Genomic DNA, 18,543 nt, shown 5'->3' on the forward strand with positions numbered 1-18,543 from the left:
ACATGCAAGCACGCACACCTTGTCAGAAAAAAACACACTACTGCCGACGTCTTTGCTTACTTTTCACAATTTTTGTCGAGTTACGTTCTTCCGCACATATTTATTGAGGTCCTTATTTGGTGTTTCCTCCATGGATTATTTTACTCCCAGCGCAACAGACACACCTGCAGTTACTCTCCAATGAATCATGTTCTTAAGAAGAGTGGATGTAAGCTGGAAGATACTGTAATATTCTCCCACTTTTGTATTGTCTACAGCGGCATGTCCCCATGCCGACCAAAGAGAGTGACTTGGTTACCAAAGCAAAGCACAATAGGGAATAAAAACTCCCGATCCTCCTACTGGCCAGGATGACCACACCATGAACTGTGAGCACCGTTTGGTCCATCTCTAATAACTACTTCCATGGTCTAGTATTACCGTTCCCATTTTTGTGATGTTACTATGTTCTTTGTTATGTCTCTGTTGCCTTGTTCCAGCGTTTTTTGTGTTCTTTGGGAAAAGATAATTCAAAACTTTCTTGCCTGTTTCTGGATCGAACCCAGAATTGATGGGATACATTTTGTCAGCAAGTCAGTAACCATAAAAGTATTTTCCGTGACGCTTACAATTACAAACTGACGTTACAAACAGACCGTCATTAGATCATCAGGACTCGTCTCCCTCCTATTCAGGAAATCGCAAAAAAGCCACTGCCTGACCAGGGCTCAGAAAATCTGCAGAGACTCCTACCACCCCCACCAAGAACTGTTTTCACCGCTGGACTCTAGAAAGAGGTTCCGCAGCCTCCGTAGCAGAACCTCCAGGTTCTGTAACAGCTTCTTCCCTCAGGCCATAAGGCTCTTGAACGCATCATAATAATCCCCTCAATTCACCCCAAAAACGGATCAACTCGCTGGAATATAAAGACAATACAACATACATCCATAAACGTGAATGCGTATGCAAAAGTGCAATATATTTATCTGTACAGTAATCTATTTATTTATATTTACACCTTATTGCTCTTGTATCCTGCACTACAACGAACTGATGCAACAAAATTGTGTTCTTATCTAAACTGTAAAGTTCAAATTTGAATGACAATAAAAAAAAGTCTAAGTCTAAGTGATGTTATGGCGCATATCAGGAAACGGTATCTGGGAACTCTGGGATCTGGGGAAAGACAGATGACATTGCCACATTCAGGACACAGATGCCTTGACAGAGGTGTTCACTCTACCGAGGGGTTCTTTATATTTCAATTTGCTTATATTGTATTCGTCCATCCTATTGCCATATTGTGTTTGTGTTCCGTGTGTTGGTGACTTGTCGATGTAGTTTTGAAAAGAAATAAATCAATTCAGAAGAAGGGGATGAGGGAAGAAGAAGCAATTTGCTAGAGGCTTACATTTTCCTCAAGTTCCCTGAACGCATCATCGGCTTGCTTAGCATCAGTCCCTAACATGTGGGTTCTGTCAGCCGGCTCTGACAGGCCGAACTCGATCATCGCGTTTTCAGTGGCATTAATGGTTCTCAGGGCCTCAGTGGTGAGGTCACAAAGGGCGGAGGCGGTGGATCTCTGAAAGTCATGTAGAGGGACATATATTAGCGGACAGCGTCAAACCAGCACAGCAGCTACCTGACCGAATTACTGACACCCCGAATTATCAAGATGTCTGCTGCTTTTGGTCACCGATCCTTATAAAACAAACTACGGGTGTCATCACACTCAGCCACTAGAACCTTGCTTGGGTCAACTTGACTCATTAATGGCCTGATCTACCAGAATCCAAATACAGAGCGCTAAACCGTGCGTGCAAACTATAAAATTGTGTGTACTATTAGTGGGCGGGTGGCATGTGATCCACTAAAACTGCCTGTACCGTTGAAAAGTGGTGCAAGCCCCCCTATTTAGATGAGGTTTTTGCATGAAAGACTAGCCTTATGTGCCCTGCACATTCACTTGCTCCTCAATTTTCGTAAACTAACAGCACAAATCTATAATTTGCAGCTCCTTTTCTGCAATATAGAATCACAATCCAAACAAAACAGAAACTATTTGTAGTGGGCTGACACTGCAGGGAGGGGTGGACCATCTCAACAGCAACGCATTCATGTGTATAGAATGATCCGAACACAAGAAAATGCTTCTTGAAAGACTTGTTTTCACATAGAAGATGTTTTATAATGATATATTTTCTAAATTATAAAACAAACATCATTAAAAAACAAAAAGGAATACCCCTGCAGACACCATAACGCATCAATTGAATTTGTTTTAAACAGCCCCTTCGGTCAACCAGCAGCTATAAAATCATAAAATGATATTGCTGAATACACAATATGTCTAATATTTGTATTTATGACAGTCCAAATATGTTGATACACCATACTTGCCAACACTCCCGGATTTTTTAGGAGACTCCCGAAATTCAGCGCCTCTCCCGAAGACCTCCCGAGACAAATTTTCAACCGAAAATCTCCCGAAATTCAGGCGGAGCTGGAGGCCACTCCCCCTTCAGCTCCATACGGACCTGAGTGAGGACAGCCTGTTTTCACGTCCGCTTTCCCACAACATTACACAGCGTGTCTGCCCAATGACGTTATAACTGTAGAATGATCGAGGGCGAGTTCTTGGTTTCTTATGTGGGTTTATGATTAGGCAGTTTCATTAACGCTCTCCCAGCGCGGTAACAACACACAACAACAGCAGTCACGTTTTCGTCTACCGTAAAACAGTTTGTCTGCCATAAACAGCAATGTTGAGACACTCTTAAACAGGACAATACTGCCATCTACTCTACATGCATATGTGACAATAACATCTACGGCTTTTAAAGAGTGCAGTGAAGATCTTCCTCATGGGCCATGCTAGGGAGAGATGGAAGATTCCAGACTCTAGTGCATTTGATGAAAGCACTTTTGTGCGTGCCACACAGCAATGTATCATCAGAGAGGGTGTTCAACATGGTTAGAAAAATAGTGACAGAGAATAGAACAAGGATGGACAATTCAACCCTTAACTCAACAATGAGTATATAGCTAGAATTCTCTATATTCACTATTCAATATATTTCATATGTATATATGAAATACTTGACTTCGTGAATTCTAGCTCCTCCCCTCTTAACCACGCCCCCTACCCAAGTGAGCATCCAATAACAGTCTCGTTAACATCAGTCTATCTTTATAAGCTACTGTCAAAAACTTGTGATCTAATTGGCTATCGCAACTTTTTCTCAACTCAATGTACTCTCAAATTTATCCACTAACATTCCCGATGAGTATCCGATCGCAGGACGCGTAAATGTCACGTTCAACGTGAGGCCAGCTGAAAGGCCTTACTGACAACGACTCGTGATCCGATTGGCTATTGCAACTGTCTATCACTGTATGTGCCCGTTCACTGACAGTGCACAGACGCCCGCACTGTTGATCCTGAAGACCTTGGGCAGATTTGGTACAGCATGGCAACATAAGCTAGCTGAATTCTGATTGGATACAAACTAAAACTAAAAACAACAGCACTGGAACAAGCATAATACGACATGAAGAGAATATGAATACTTTAAGATATTTAGGGAAAGTAAATAAAAAAATGTTTTTATCTTTAATTATAATCATGATTTCTGGTAATGTTAGGCCAGCAGAGAAGGCCATGCCCGATGGCACACCACTGACCAAATGTAATATTATTGCTCCTCGCAAGTTATTAATGATAAGTGCTACATTTTGTAACAGAAATAAACAGAAAGACTATGAAGGCCACAGTCAAAACCTACTGTACTTCTCATTTAGCAACTATGAGTGTTGAAGGGAATATTGAACAACAAATCAATGATTGAAGTGCCAAACTTGCCATCCAAATAATACCCCGTTTGTTGACAACAACATACCGCCATGGAAACACATTCAACCTATTTATTACACAGAAGTGACACAGACCAGTGAAAGATTCAAAAGAGCCGTGTGATCGTCAGAGCCGAAAAACTGCTGCTGCTTGCCTGCTTATATAAGAAAAATATTTAAAACTCAGACTACTGAGTTTTTCTACAAACTGGAGAGAGCCTTCACCAGGTTGCATGCTAGGCTGGACCACTTTAGCCCAAGACAGACTTCCGAACCCGTGGCTAGCTGTATTGCCACCCCTGCTCCTGGACTTGGAAGCACCACTAAGACCCGGGAACCCAAGATTGCTAGCCCAAGGCCCTACGAGGGCGACTTTGAACTTTGTAGAGGATTTTTGGTACAGTGTGACCTCATTTTTCAGCACCAACCCTCGCGTTACTCATCTGATGTGGTTTCATTTTCGCGCTACTGACAGGACCTGGACTCAAGTTAGCCGCTGCGGCCATGGACAGGACCGTGGGCCTAGACACCGACTATGCTGCTTTCCGGGCCGAGTTCTGGGCGGTGTTCGACCATCCCAAGGGTGGGGGGGAGGCGGCAGGGCATCTGCACACCCTCTAGCAGGGCTCACGCTTTGTTGCTGCCTACACCCTCGAGTTCTGCACACATGCGGCTGACAGTGGTTGGGACGACAGAGCCCTTCCTCCTCTAAGATGGCCGACCTCCTCACGCTGCATGTCATCACGCAACACGGTATCCCGATGGATATCGTTTCGGACTGTGGCCCATAGTTTACCTGCTTGGTGTGGAAAGCATTCTGCAGGAGGATTGGGGCCTCGGTCAGCCTCACTTCAGGACACCACCCTCAGAACAACGGGCAGGCAGAGAGAGCCAACCAGAGTTTGGAGACCATGCTGCGCTGCGTTGCTAACCGCCAGCCAGCCTCGTGGAGCAAGTTTATTCCCTGTGTTGAACCCGCTAGAATGGCAGGATAGGGGACTTGTGTACTTGGTTGACTGGGAGGGCTATGGTCCGGAGGACCGATTTTTGGTGCCGGCCTCCTACCTTGCCGACCCCTCGCTTCTTGAGGATTTTTACCGTTTCAACCCCGGTGCTCCCCGTCCCTCGACGGGAGCCTCACCTATTGATTGATTGATTGAAACTTTTATTAGTAGATTGCACAGTACAGTAAATATTCCGTAAAATTGACCACTAAATGGTAACACCCGAATAAGTTTTTCAACTTGTTTAAGTTGGGGTCCACGTTAATCAATTCATGGTAAGGAGGGAGATACTGTCACGGCACATGAGCAATCTCTCATGTCTTCTGCTTCAATCTCTGCCGGCACCTCCGCTAAAAGATCTGGCCGCATCGCGGCCACGCAAAGGCAAGGCTGCAGGCAATAACTGATCAGCGCACCTGGATCTAATGACGACGGACAGCATAAAGACCAGCGGACCCGAAGATCCATTGCCGGAACATAGTTCACTCTCATAGTAAGCATCCTGTCTCTGGCTTCCCTTCTGTGTACTTGCTCTCTCTCTCTGTGCCTTCCCTGTTCCCGTGTTGTATGTTCTTAGTGTCCCCCGCAGTGCTTCCCCTGTTTTCCATGATCGAGCTGTGTGCCTCGACTTCGCTCTGGGTTCTGGACTGCCTCCCCCGATCCTCGACCCCTACTTGGACAAACCTAGGATAAACCTATTGAACTGATCTCTGCCGTTGTGTCGTCTCCTTCTCCCGCCGGACGTGACAAAAATCAAGGCATGGAGGAGATATTTAATTACGTCAACAAATATTTCCTTTCATGTGTTAGTTTATGGGCCAAACTAGATATGGATATGAGTTTTGATCAATATTGCCCAGCTCTATACTCGTGTTACCGACAGTGCTGGCACAGTTTAGGGATGTTCTGTGTGTTTAAATGAGTACTGCAGTTGGCCTTAGGATGGCATTGTGTTTACATGCATGAGTGCACATGTGTACGTTGTATCAGTGTTGATAATGAAACTGTGATATTTAAGACATTGTATATTGCTACAAAAAAAATGTTTACCGGTGCTAATAATGAAAAGGCTAAGCGTACAGCACTGCAAAGTTAGTGAAATTAAAAGGGTAGAATAAAAGTGATGTGAGAGATGGATGATCAGTGATTCTTGCGGGGTCAGGAAGGTGGGGGTGCATTGGGGTTTGTGTCCATGTATGTGGAAATGGGGTGTAAGTACACCCTTAAATTACTTATTTTTTTCTTTCTTTCTTTCTTTCTTTCTTTCTTTCTTTCTTTCCTTCTTTCTTTCTTTCTTTCTTTCTTCCATTCTGTCTTTCTTTCTTTCACTAAGTCCTGCAAGAGAGTGAGATAATGAAGTGATTGCTAAATTGAGAGCTGCAGCTTGCAGCTTAGTGTTGTCTGCACAACAACATCCGCCTTCTCAACTCGTTGCACCAATAGGTCACCCACAAACATGCGGCGCCTTTTTTGTAGTTTTCTATTTTTCTACTTTCAAACATTTTATGGGGGGGGTTTGTTTGGACTTTGTGCGTCAGGTTATTGCATAGTTTATTGTCTTGAACACATTTTTAAAGAGCATTTGACTTACCGCTAATTAAATCTCACTTAACCTTTTGATGACATAAAATTATAAATGGGTTGTACTTGTATAGCGCTTTTCTACCTTCAAGGTACTCAAAGCGCTTTGACACTACTTCCACATTTACCCATTCACACACACATTCACACACTGATGGAGGGAGCTGCCATGCAAGGCGCCAACCAGCACCCATCAGGAGCAAGGGTGAAGTGTCTTGCTCAGGACACAACAGACATGACGATGTTGGTACTAGGTGGGAATTGAACCAGGGACGCTCGGGTTGCGCACGGCCACTCTCTCCACTGCGCCACGCCGTTCAAATATGTTCATCAGTTTCTTGCTTTAAAGGCCTACTGAAACCCACTACTACCGACCACGCAGTCTGATAGTTTATATATCAATGATGAAATATTAACATTGCAACACATGCCAATACGGCCTTTTTAGTTTACTAAATTACAGTTTTAAATTTCCCGCGAGGTATCCTGTTGAAAACGTCACGGAATGATGACGCTTATGTTGATGCATCCTTGGTTGGAGCGGACATTTTAGCCCAGCACCACTCACGGCTAAAAGTCGTCTGCTTTAATCGCACAACTACACAGTATTTTGGACATCTGTGTTGCTGAATTAATTAATAATGGAGACTATAAAGAAGAATGCTGTTGGTGGAAAGCGGTGGATTGCAGCTGTCTTTAGCACCGAAACACAGCCGGTGTTTCTTTGTTTGTTGTGAAACTTTAATATGAAACAGAGCGGTCAAGCGAACATGTTTCTCTACCACATGTCAACCAGCAAGTCTTTGGATGAGAAAATTGTGATATTAAGTCGGCTCTTACCGGAGACTTGAGCGAAGTTTGCGTCCTCCTGCAAAAAGGCAGCTGTGACTTTCTTGGCTCCTCCATATGACTTCCCTCAGAAACACTGGCGGTCACCGCAGCTCTCCGACTTTCAGGTATGACTTTATAATCTCACTAAAACACTAGTAACACAATAAGCAGATAAGGGATTTTCCAGAATTATTCTAGTAAATGTGTCTAATAACATCTGAATCGCTCCCCCTGCCGTCACCTTTTTTTTTTCTTTTCTAGTGCTTCACTCTAACTTTCCTCATCCATGAATCTTTCATCCTCGCTCAAATTAATGGGGAAATTGACGCTTTCTCGGTCCGAATCTCTCTTGCTGCTGGTGGCTATGACTATAAACAATGTGAGGATGTGAGGAGCCCTACAACCAGTGACGTCACGCGCACATCATTTACTACTTCCGGTACAGGCAAGTCTTTCTTATTAGCGACCAAAAGTTGCGAACTTTATCGTCGATGTTCTCTACTAAATCCTTTCAGCAAAAATATGGCAATATCGCGAAATTATCAAGTATGACACATAGAATGGACCTGCTATCCCCGTTTAAATAAGAAAATGTCATTTCAGTAGGCCTTTAAGAAAGTCTAATCTACATCACAGAAGGGATTTTTTGGGAGAAACAAGAATGGAGACAAGGGGGAAGAGGAAGATTGGAGAACATCTATCTTCCTGTTTTACCTTCTGAGCTTCACTTGGGATATCATCGCTGGACGAGCTCAGATGCTTCATAGCGTCCGGTGCAGCCGCTCCCTTGACGCCACCGGAGCTTTTCTTCTTGTCAGCCTCGTCATCTGATGACAAGCGTTTGCCGCTTAGATTTCCTGCCAGCTCGCTCAACTTCTTCCTTAGCTTCTCTTCCTCGTTACCCGACGGCCCTGATGCCTGCCAAGCATCAAACGTTCATTGATAAATATCACAAAGTCCATATAGTTATCATTCTGAAATGTCCTGCTTCACCTTGTCAGGCGTTATCTTCTCCTCCAAACGATTCAGCAGGCTTTCGATGGCGGACATACGTTTGCTTAACTCGTTTATCTGCACAAACAAATCAGCGTGGAAGTATAGTATAGTGAGCAGCGTACGCAATTTAATGAAACACTTTTATCATTAAGAAAAACCCATTTGATTTGTTTTTCTATACACCAAGATAATCGATCAATCTCACAGGTGTGGCGTATCAAAATGCTGATTAGACATATAACATAATTATTGCACAGTATATAAAGAAATAAATAAGATACTAAAATAAAAGGCCATTCATGAGGGTTAAAAAAAAAACAGTCAGTGTCTGGTTTGACCACCACTTTCCTCATTGAACAAAACACATTTCTTTGGCATACAGTTGATCAAGTTGTAGATTGTGTCATTTTTGTACTCTTCAATGGTTGTGTGAAATAGCTGGATATTGGCCGGTTGTTGTGTTTTACTAAGAGGAGATGATGGCAGGCTAACACCAGGTGGCAGTACTGTCAAAAGATTTATTTTTATATAAAGTAAATATATATATAATAAGAATATAACAATACTAATGAATAAACCAAGGAAATGAAGTGTGAGAAAAACTCAAGTGTGTATGGTGTAAGGCTATGTGTGTAGATTAGCTGAGGTGTGTATTACCAAAATGTTGACGAGAGCGAAGGAACACGGAAGTCCGTGGGAAAACGTCTCCAAGCGGGAGGTCGAAAATCCAAAAGGCAGTCCGGGAGGCAAGGGGAACAACAGGGGATCCAGGAGAAACACGGTGGAGTGACATGTACAGAAGACTATAACCCGGCGAGTGATGGCAGGTTGTCCAGGTTTATGAAGGCAGCTCCGTCATTACCGTCAGGTGTGAAGATTGCCGGTGATTGACTGCAGCTGACGGCAGAGAAGCGCGCGGCTCGTCCCTGGCTGTGCGCTCCCGTGGGCGTGTCCCGAGGTGCGCACAGACGGACGAGCGGCGCTGGCAGGAGTCTGAACCGTAACACAGGAAGTGGAATATACTGTCATATTCCTGTACACTGATGCAAAGCATCTCAAACCTGCTCAATGGGTGACATGTTTACTGAGTATGATGGTGCAGGACCTGGGATGTTTTCTGCTTGTGTGTAGATCTGTGCTACATGGGGCCGTGCATTATCATGCTACAACATGGGCAGATGCTCGCAGATAGACCGCAAAACAATGGAGGTCAGAATCTCATCAAGGGATGTCGGTGCATTCAAAATGCTATCAATAAAACACGTGTTTGTTGTTTAAAACATGCTTCTCATAACGTGGCTCGGTTGGGAGTGTGTCAATGCTAGCAACCTGAGGGTTCCTGGCATGATCCCCAGCTTCTACCAACCTAGTCATGTCCGTTGTGTCCTTGAGCAAGACACTTCATTCTTGCTCCTGATGGGTCGTGGGTAGCGCCTTGCATGGCAGCTCCCGCCATCAGTGTGTGAATGTGTGTGTGAAGGTGTGTGTGAATGTGGAAATGGTGTCAAAGCGCTTTGAGTACCTTGAAAGTAGACAAGCGCTACACAAGTAGAACCCATTTACCATAACCCCACCCCACCAAAGACCAATGACATCAGCAAATGCTCACCCACATGACACCGGGAAATCAGCTGTTAAGAGATCACCTCTCCCAAGAGTCAGATGTTATCGAAAGTGAGCCTCGACCCACTCAAGTTAGTTACAACATCGAACTGCAATCAAGTGGAGACATCGATGAGCATGCAGATAAGTTTCCTTGAAACGCTTTCTCACAATGTGAGCAAAAAAATTGGGTGATGCAAATAGAGTTTGGCAGCAGCTGTCCAGATGGCTGGTTTTAGACCATCTTAGAGTAAAAGATCTTGGAAGTGGAGCCCCAGGACTGGTGTGGTTAGACGTGGTCTGTGGTTGTGATGCTGGTTAGATGTACTGCAAAATTCTCTGAAACTCTTTGGGGTTGTCTTAAGGTAGAGAAATGAACATTTAATTCCCATGCAACAGATTTGGTTTACAATCCTGCAGTCAGAATGCCTTAAGAACACTCCGTCAACATGTCTATGAATGTTCTCATTCATCCAGGTCATTGTCACCTCAGGGCACTCAATCGCTCGCAACTGGATTGTAAGGTTTGCACAAACTGATGAAGCCTACTCGGATGAGAGATGAAACGTCTTCTAAACAAAAATTTTGCGATCAAGTGAATGCCCTCAGACTCCTTTAACACTTGCAACTAGGGCTGCGAATCTTTGGGTGTCCCACAATTCGATTCAATATTGATTCTTGGGGTCACGATTCGATTATATATCGATTTTCTCGATTCAACGCGATTCTCGATTCAAAAACGATATTTTTACAGTTCAAAATGATTCTGTATTCATTTATCCATCCATTTCCTACCGCTTATTCCCTTTTGGGGTCGCGGGGGGCGCTGGCGCCTATCTCAGCTACAATTGGGCGGAAGGCAGGGTACACCCTGGACAAGTCACCACCTCATCGCAGGGCCAACACAGATAGACAGACAACATTCACACTCACATTCACACACTAGGGCCAATTTAGTGTTGCCAATCAACCTATCCCCAGGTGCATGTCTTTGGAAGTGGGAGGAAGCCGGAGTACCCGGAGGGAACCCACGCATTCACAGGGAGAACATGCAAACTCCACACAGAAAGATCCCGAGCCTGGATTTGAACCCAGGACGGCAGGACCTTCGTATTGTGAGGCAGACGCACTAACCCCTCTTCCACCGCGAAGCATGTATTCATTCAATACATAGGATTTCAGCAGGATCTACCCCAGTCTGCTGACATGCTAGCAGAGTACTAGATTTAAAAAAAAAAAATGCTTTTATAATTGTAAAGGACAATGTTTTATCAACTAATTGCAATAATGTAAATTTGTTTTAACTATTAAACAAACCAAAAATATAACTTGTTTTATTTTCGTGAAAATATTGGACACAGTGTGTTGTCAAGCTTATGAGATGCGATGCAAGTGTAAGCCACTGTGAGACTATTGTTCTTTTTTTTTTATTTTTATAAATGTCTAATGATAATGTCAATAAGGGATTTTTAATCACGACTATGCTGAAATTATAATTAATACTGATACTGTTGTTGATAATATTCATTTTTGTTTCACTACTTTTGGTTTGTTCTGTGTCGTGTTTGTGTCTCCTCTCAATTGCTCTGTTTATTGCAGTTCTTAGTGTTACTGGGTCAGGTTTGGTTTTGGAATTGGATTGCATTGTTATGGTATTGCTGTGTATTGGTTAGTTGGATTGATGAAAAAAAAAAAAAGTAAATCGATTTTTTCAAAAATGAGAATCGATTCTGAATCGCACAAGGTGAGAATCGCGATTCATATTCGAATCGATTTTTTTCCCACACCCCTACTTGCAACATATATGGAATTGTGCTGTCTGGTAAAACTTCACATTTTAAAGTGACCTTTCAATAAATGATAAATGGGTTGTACTTGTATAGCGCTTTTCTACCTTCAAGGTACTCAAAGCGCTTTGACACTACTTCCACATTTACCCATTCACACACACATTCACACACTGATGGAGGGAGCTGCCATGCAAGGCGCCAACCAGCACCCATCAGGAGCAAGGGTGAAGTGTCTTGCTCAGGACACAACGGACGTGACGAGGTTGGTACTAGGTGGGAATTGAACCTGGGACGCTCGGGTTGCGCACGGCCACTCTCCCACTGCGCCACGCCGTCCCTTCATAAATGCACACCTGTTAAATAATCATGCCGTCTAGTCATCATCTTGATATGCCACATATGTGAGGTGGATTGGTTATCTCAGCAAAAGAGTAGTCCTCACTAACACACATTTCGACACATTTGTCAACAATATTTGAGAAAAGTATAGGCCTTCAGTGCAAAAAGACACAAGTTACATATTTGAGTTCAGCTGGTGTGCTGTGGTCTGATTGTCTTACTGGCGGGGCTTGACCTAGGTTCTCCTGAGACGAAGCCCGGCTGTTGCGGCGACGAAAGGGTTGTACTGGCTGGTAGACGGGTGGAAATCTGCCGTACTCCTCTTCATCAGACGTGTCGATGTACTGCTGGCGAGCCATGGAGCTAATCTTGGACAGGGAACGAGTCCGAACCATTCGGTTCTCACCATAATCATCTGGAAGGAAGAAAGTCCATCATTCTTTGAAAGTGGGTGGAGCGTTCCATCGTGTATACGTGTGTTTGTTTTTCACCATTTCTCATTGCGTATCGGTCCAGACTTTTCCTGCGATGCATTCGCTGAAGGTGCATGTCATATTCTGCATCCTCCTGAATTTGCTGAGGCATGGGACACACTTACTGTAGATGTGTTAATGTCTGTGTGTGTGGGGAGGGGGGGGGGGGGGGGGGGTGGGGGGGGGGGCTTGTATTTCTACCCTTCTTTCGACATCAAGAAGGAAAAGTACCGTCCATATGAGGACCGGTGAACAAGTTGGAACAAAAAAAAAACCATTACATCTAATAGAGAATGTCTCATTTGCGCCCCCGGTGGTGAAATCTTTCAAATTAAGGTGGTCCCAAAAAGGAGGGATTTTTTTCAACTTGACTGTGTGTCAGTTTTAATAGTGCTACCCCTTTGTTCAACATATGAAATAACAAGTGTGTGTAAGAAATTGAAATGCGTCCCCTTTGGCCAAAATTAAAAGCTTAAAACCTTTTTTATCCATTCATCCATTTTCTACCGCTTATTCCCCTTTGGGGTCCCGGGGGGCGCTGGTGCCTATCTCAGCTACAATCGGGCGGAAGTCAGCGTACACCCTGGACAAGTCGCCACCTCATCGCAGGGCCTTTATATTTGCATACTATGTATATATTTTTAATATTGTAAATACAAATCTTTGATATATCTAGAAAGGGTAGTCCAAAAAAGGTAGGCATTTTTCGGGGGTCCCAAGAAGGTAACAAATACAATAAAATGTGTGTGTGTGTATGTGTGTGTGTGGGTGTGTTTGACTTGTTTGTGCCTCCTCTGACCCATGTGTGATTACATGTCTGTCCCAGGTGCTTTTGTGTGTGGTTTACCTGCACAGATTGCCGTCTCGAATAAGGGAAGTATTCCTCCGAGTCAAAGTCAAAAGGATGAACTGACAGCAGGCGTTTATTTTTACGCATCTGGAAGACAAACTCAATTCAAATACTCCTGCTTTATAATCTTTAGACTTTTATTTTTGGTTTTACCGATTTGTATCGCTGCGCCTCCATTTCTCCGTGGTCGTCGTCGTTTGCATAAACTTCTACAACATAAAAGAACATACAGAGATGAATTTGTATTTTTATTACAAAAGCTTTTTTATGTAACTGAATTGGTTACGTTTGAATTTTGTGAACTCAATTATTTTCCATCCATCCATCCATCCATCTTCTTCCTCTATCCGAGGTCGGGTCGCGGGGGCAGCAGCCTAAACAAGGAAGCCCAGACTTCCCTCTCCCCAGCCACTTCGCCTAGCTTTTCCCGGGGGATCCCGAGGCCTTCCCAGGCCAGCCGGGAGACATAGCCTTCCCAACGTGTCCTGGGTCTTCCCCGTGGCCTCCTACCGGATGGATGTGCCCTAAACACCTCCCTCCGGAGGCGTTCGGGTGGCATCCTGACCAGATGCCCGAACCACCTCATCTGGCTCCTCTCGATGTAGAGGAGCGGCGGCTTTACTTTGAGTTCCTCCCGGATGGCAGAGCTTCTCACCCTATCTCTAAGGGAGAGCCCCGCCACACGGCGGAGGAAACTCATTTCGACTCCTTGTACCCATGATCCTGTCCTTTCGGTCATGACCCAAAGCTCATGACCATAGGTGAGGATGGGAACGTAGATTGACCGGTAAATTGAGAGCTTTGCCTTCCGGCTCAGCTCCTTCTTCACTACATGGGATCGGTACAACGTCCGCATTACTGAAGACGCCGAACCGATCCAACTGTCGATCTCATGATCCACTCTTCCCTCACTCGTGAACAAGACTCCTAAGTACTTGAACTCCTCCACTTGGGGCAGGGTCTCCTCAACAACCCGGAGATGGCATTCCACCCTTTTCCGGGAGAGAACCATGGCCTCGGACTTAGAGGTGATGATTCTCATTCCGGTCACTTCACACTTGGTTGCGAACCGATCCAGTGAGCGCTGGAGATCCTGGCCAGATCATTTATTTTTTTCAAATCAAATTATGTTGACACTTTCATTGAAAAAATTAGTGATAGTGTCAGCAAAATGTGTGTTTAAAAATTCATTGTTTAAAAATGTATTGTATAAAAATTCAGTGTTTAAAAATTCAGTGTGTAAAAATTCAGTGAGTTGTCGGGTTCTGAGACAGACTCGATTGCTTTTGTCTTAATTTACCGTAAGTAAGTCATGCTTTTTAAAGCAGCACATTTTTTTATACTGAATATTTATACATTGTTTTTTTTCAGACTGAATGTTTATACATACAATTTTTATACAATACATTTTAAAATACACATTTTTTAAAACATGCATTTTACGAAAAAAACAATTCTATGAAACTGTCAGCATAATTTAATGTAAAAAAAAATTCAGTTCACAAAATTCTAATGCAAAAAAAATGTTGTTACATAGTCAGTGTAAAAAAAAAGCTTTTGTAATAATGACACAAATTAACCCCTTTAAAACTTTTCAGGTTTGTTCTATAAATTATAAAAAATATTGTTATAAAAAATACTCATTTTTATATTTGTAGTTATATTCCTGTGCAAAAACTTTACCATAGTGCATACATTTACTATGTGCATGTGTGGACCGCGGGAACTGGCGGCCAAAAAAAAAAGATTCCTGGCCAACCAAATTGGTGTAATCTAATCTAATATAATCCAACCTAATCTAATCTAATCTAATCCAATCAGTAATGGTTCTTGTAATTTCCAGAAACCTTTACACGCTTTCACAATACTGATTTGATTAATTATTTAAAGAACATTAGTCATGTTTAATAAAGGTTTACAGAATACACAATACTGTTTTATTATTTTATAATCATACTGTGTGCTAATAATGTTAGCTAACTTGCTGCAAAATTAGCTCCTTTCTACCACAATGAGGGCCTGATTTTCTAAAGTTTTGCATGTACTAAAACACAAGCAAAGTTAAGAGCACACGCAAAGCTGATCTACTAAACGTGTGCAAAGTGGATTGTGTCTGCTACGTGAGCAGAATAAGGAGTGCAATCCATTTTGCATCTCTGTCTTCATTAATATGGTGAATATGGGCTGATTAGCAAAACATCCACAATAATGCAAGGAGAAGATGCAAATATATTATACAGCACACGCTGTGATTCATCAACACACATCCCCGTTTTGCAAACACGATTGAGCGTGTTATTTAGCACGTCTGAAAAGTATGTGCAGACTGACACAGTAACACACTTGGCTGCAGTATCGGTGCTCTCGCTGTGAAAGGAAAATTAGAGTGTGTGTGTGTGTGTGTGTGTGTGTGTGTGTGTGTGTGTGTGTGTGTGCGTGCGTGCGTGCGTGCGTGCGTGCGTGCGTATGTGTGTGTGTGTGTGCATGGAGAAATAAAAAATATTAGACATATTGTCTACACAGCAACATCCTTTCGTAATTTTATACTGCATACTGAGTGAGTTAAAGGGTTGATTAAAACAAATTCAATTGATGCGTTTCAGTGTCTGCTTGTGTTTTTTTTTTTTGTTTTTTTTAATGGCGTTAATTTTCTCATTTACAAACCCCGTTTCCATATGAGTTGGGAAATTGTGTTAGATGTAAAAATGAACTGAATACAATGATTTGCAAATCCTTTTCAACCCATATTCAGTTGAATGCACTACGAAGACAAGATATTTGATGTTAAAACTCATAAACTTTATTTTTTTTTGCAAATAATAATTAACTTAGAATTTCATGGCTGCAGCATGTGCCAAAGTAGTTGGGAAAGGGCATGTTCACCACTGTGTTACATCAACTTTTCTTTGAACAACACTTAATAAACGTTTGGGAACTGAGGAAACTATTTGTTGAAGCTTTGAAAGTGGAATTCTTTCTCATTCTTGTTTTATGTAGAGCTTCAGTCGTTCAACAGCCCAGGGTCTCTGCTGTCGTATTTTACACTTCATAATAAGCGAAGTGGGTTTCATTGTGAATGCACAGGACCGCTTCTAAAATGCCCATAAAAAGTGGTACATTCCTGTTGCTTGTTTGATTGCAAAACACCACTGGTAGGAGCATGACTACATGAATGTGCAGTAATGGGTCTCCATGGTGAAAGCTTGAAATGTAATTGAAATAAGGCGGTCTGCACCAGTTATGATTAGCATGTGCAATGTTCGTAGATCGCACAAAACACGCCCACATTTTTTCAGATTGCACACGCTGTTAAGCACGTGTTATATTGTTGAACAATACATTCATCCATCCATTTCCCACTGCTTGTCCCTGTGCTGGAGCCTATCCCAGCTGCTGGATAAGCTGCGGACGGAAGGTTTGTACACCCTGGACAAGTCGCCACCTTATTATAATACATTTCAATTGTTTGTTATTTCTGGAGGACCAGTCGTAAAATGCTACGTTGGGATGAGTAATATTTTGTGGTAAGGTGAACCATGTGATTTATTGAGACAAAGATTATTTATGTGTTTAATATGTGTATGTTTACTATGGTACATTATTTATTTCTTATTTATATTGTCACTGTTCTGTTACAGAGAACAAGGAGATTGGATAAAATTGATATGCTATGAAAAGGGGGAGGATTAAATAAGCTCTGCTTCTTCCTTCTCCTTCTCGGACGTGCTGTCATGAAACGACCGGAACTGTGTGATGCATAACATTTTATTGTATGCATGTTCGAAATAAACTGAAACTGAACTGAAACTGTGCTAACATGTCCACCACTTGATGGCCTTGCTCTTAAAATAAATATTTTGAGCAAATAGTGTCCACTCCTATTCTTACAGATCTGTTTATTGTGTCATTGTATAATTTGCTATTATGATACTTATGAATGTTGTAGTATTACAAACTAGTATTTGTAAAAATGTGAGTACATTAATGTTTAGTAAGTTAGTTCAGTTCAATCAAACACGTCATCATTTATTTAAATACAAAAATCCTGCTTGTGGAAACATAAAACACAAACGGACCACAGGAACCTTTTAGTACCAGGGACTATAATTACCAAGAAATACAATTGCTTGGACTTTTTTAGAAAACGGGCTTTTGTTTCTTTGTGGTGAATTGTGAGGTAATGAAGTACTTACGGCTGCGGACATCTGGCATGCTCTGAGTGTCATCATCACGCCCACCTGACGTAAGAAACCCTTTATTAGCATGTAAGTTAAAGTACAAATGATTGTCACACACACACACTGTGATGAAATAAACCTTTGCAATTGACCCGTCCCCTTGTTCCACTCCCTGGGAGGTGAGGGGAGCAGTGAGCAGCATTGGTGGCTGCGCCTGGGAATCATTTTTGGTGATTTAACCCCCAATTCCAACCCTTGATGCTGAGCGCCAAGCAGGAAGGGGAATGGGTCCCATTTTTCATAGTCTTTGTTAAAGTTAAAGTTAAAGTACCAATGTGTCACGTTTGGAACGCATAATGATAAGTTAAGGTATCACCCCAGGATGCAGTGGGACCAGACATGCTGGATAGCAGGTAAAAGCTGATTTTACTGTCCACAAGATAAAAGAACACTGGCCCAAACAGAAAAGAAAGTGCGTGCCTACGCACGGTAAGCTAAGCTAAGACTTAGCAATGGAGTCCAAACAAGTCCAACAGACGCGTGCCTAGCGCACGGAAGCTAAGACAAAACTTAGCAAACAAATACAGACTTAGAGAAACCAAAGTGATAGTTGCATAAATCAAATGACGAACCAAGGACGAACTGAGGTAGAATGCAGGCTTAAATATTAAAGTAACAATTGCCATCAGGTGTGCGTCAAAAGGCATGGCAGGTGGAACACATGAGGAACCATGGTAACAAAAACAGGAAGTGCACGTACAAACTTAACACCGGAAGAGTCCAAACAATCAAAAAACCAGAAAGGACTCAAAAAACAGACAAAAGATGTGATCCGGGAAGCGGATCGCAACATCAATGATTGTCTCACACACACTAGGTGTGGTGAAATTCGTCCTCTGCATTTGACCCATCCCCTTGTTCACCCCCGTGGAGATGAGGGGAGCAGTGAGCAGCAGTGGTGGCCACGCCCAGGAATCATTTTGGTGATCTAACCCCTGATTCCAATCCTTGATGCTGAGCGCCAAGCAGGAAGTTAATGGGTCCCATTTTTTTATAGTCTTTGATATG

General features: G+C 42.7%; 1 protein-coding gene across 2 annotated transcripts in view; it reads right to left on the reverse strand.

Annotated features, from left to right (window-relative positions):
* Positions 1–18,543, reverse strand: part of mlpha (melanophilin a) — a 36,331-nt gene that overhangs the window by 3,001 nt on the left and 14,787 nt on the right. Inside the window, exons 5-12 of one of the 2 annotated variants that reach the window (XM_061904632.1) lie at positions 17,491–17,535; positions 13,451–13,506; positions 13,295–13,384; positions 12,466–12,550; positions 12,196–12,389; positions 8,241–8,318; positions 7,962–8,165; positions 1,391–1,561 (exon numbers count right to left, since the gene is read on the reverse strand). In XM_061904632.1, the coding sequence (XP_061760616.1) occupies positions 1,391–1,561; positions 7,962–8,165; positions 8,241–8,318; positions 12,196–12,389; positions 12,466–12,550; positions 13,295–13,384; positions 13,451–13,506; positions 17,491–17,535 (923 nt within the window). The remainder of the gene's footprint in view (positions 1–1,390; positions 1,562–7,961; positions 8,166–8,240; positions 8,319–12,195; positions 12,390–12,465; positions 12,551–13,294; positions 13,385–13,450; positions 13,507–17,490; positions 17,536–18,543) is intronic. The other variant, XM_061904633.1, reaches the window with a different exon arrangement.

This window comes from Nerophis ophidion, linkage group LG06 (genome assembly GCF_033978795.1).
Source record: "Nerophis ophidion isolate RoL-2023_Sa linkage group LG06, RoL_Noph_v1.0, whole genome shotgun sequence".
Taxonomy (NCBI): Eukaryota; Metazoa; Chordata; class Actinopteri; order Syngnathiformes; family Syngnathidae; genus Nerophis; species Nerophis ophidion.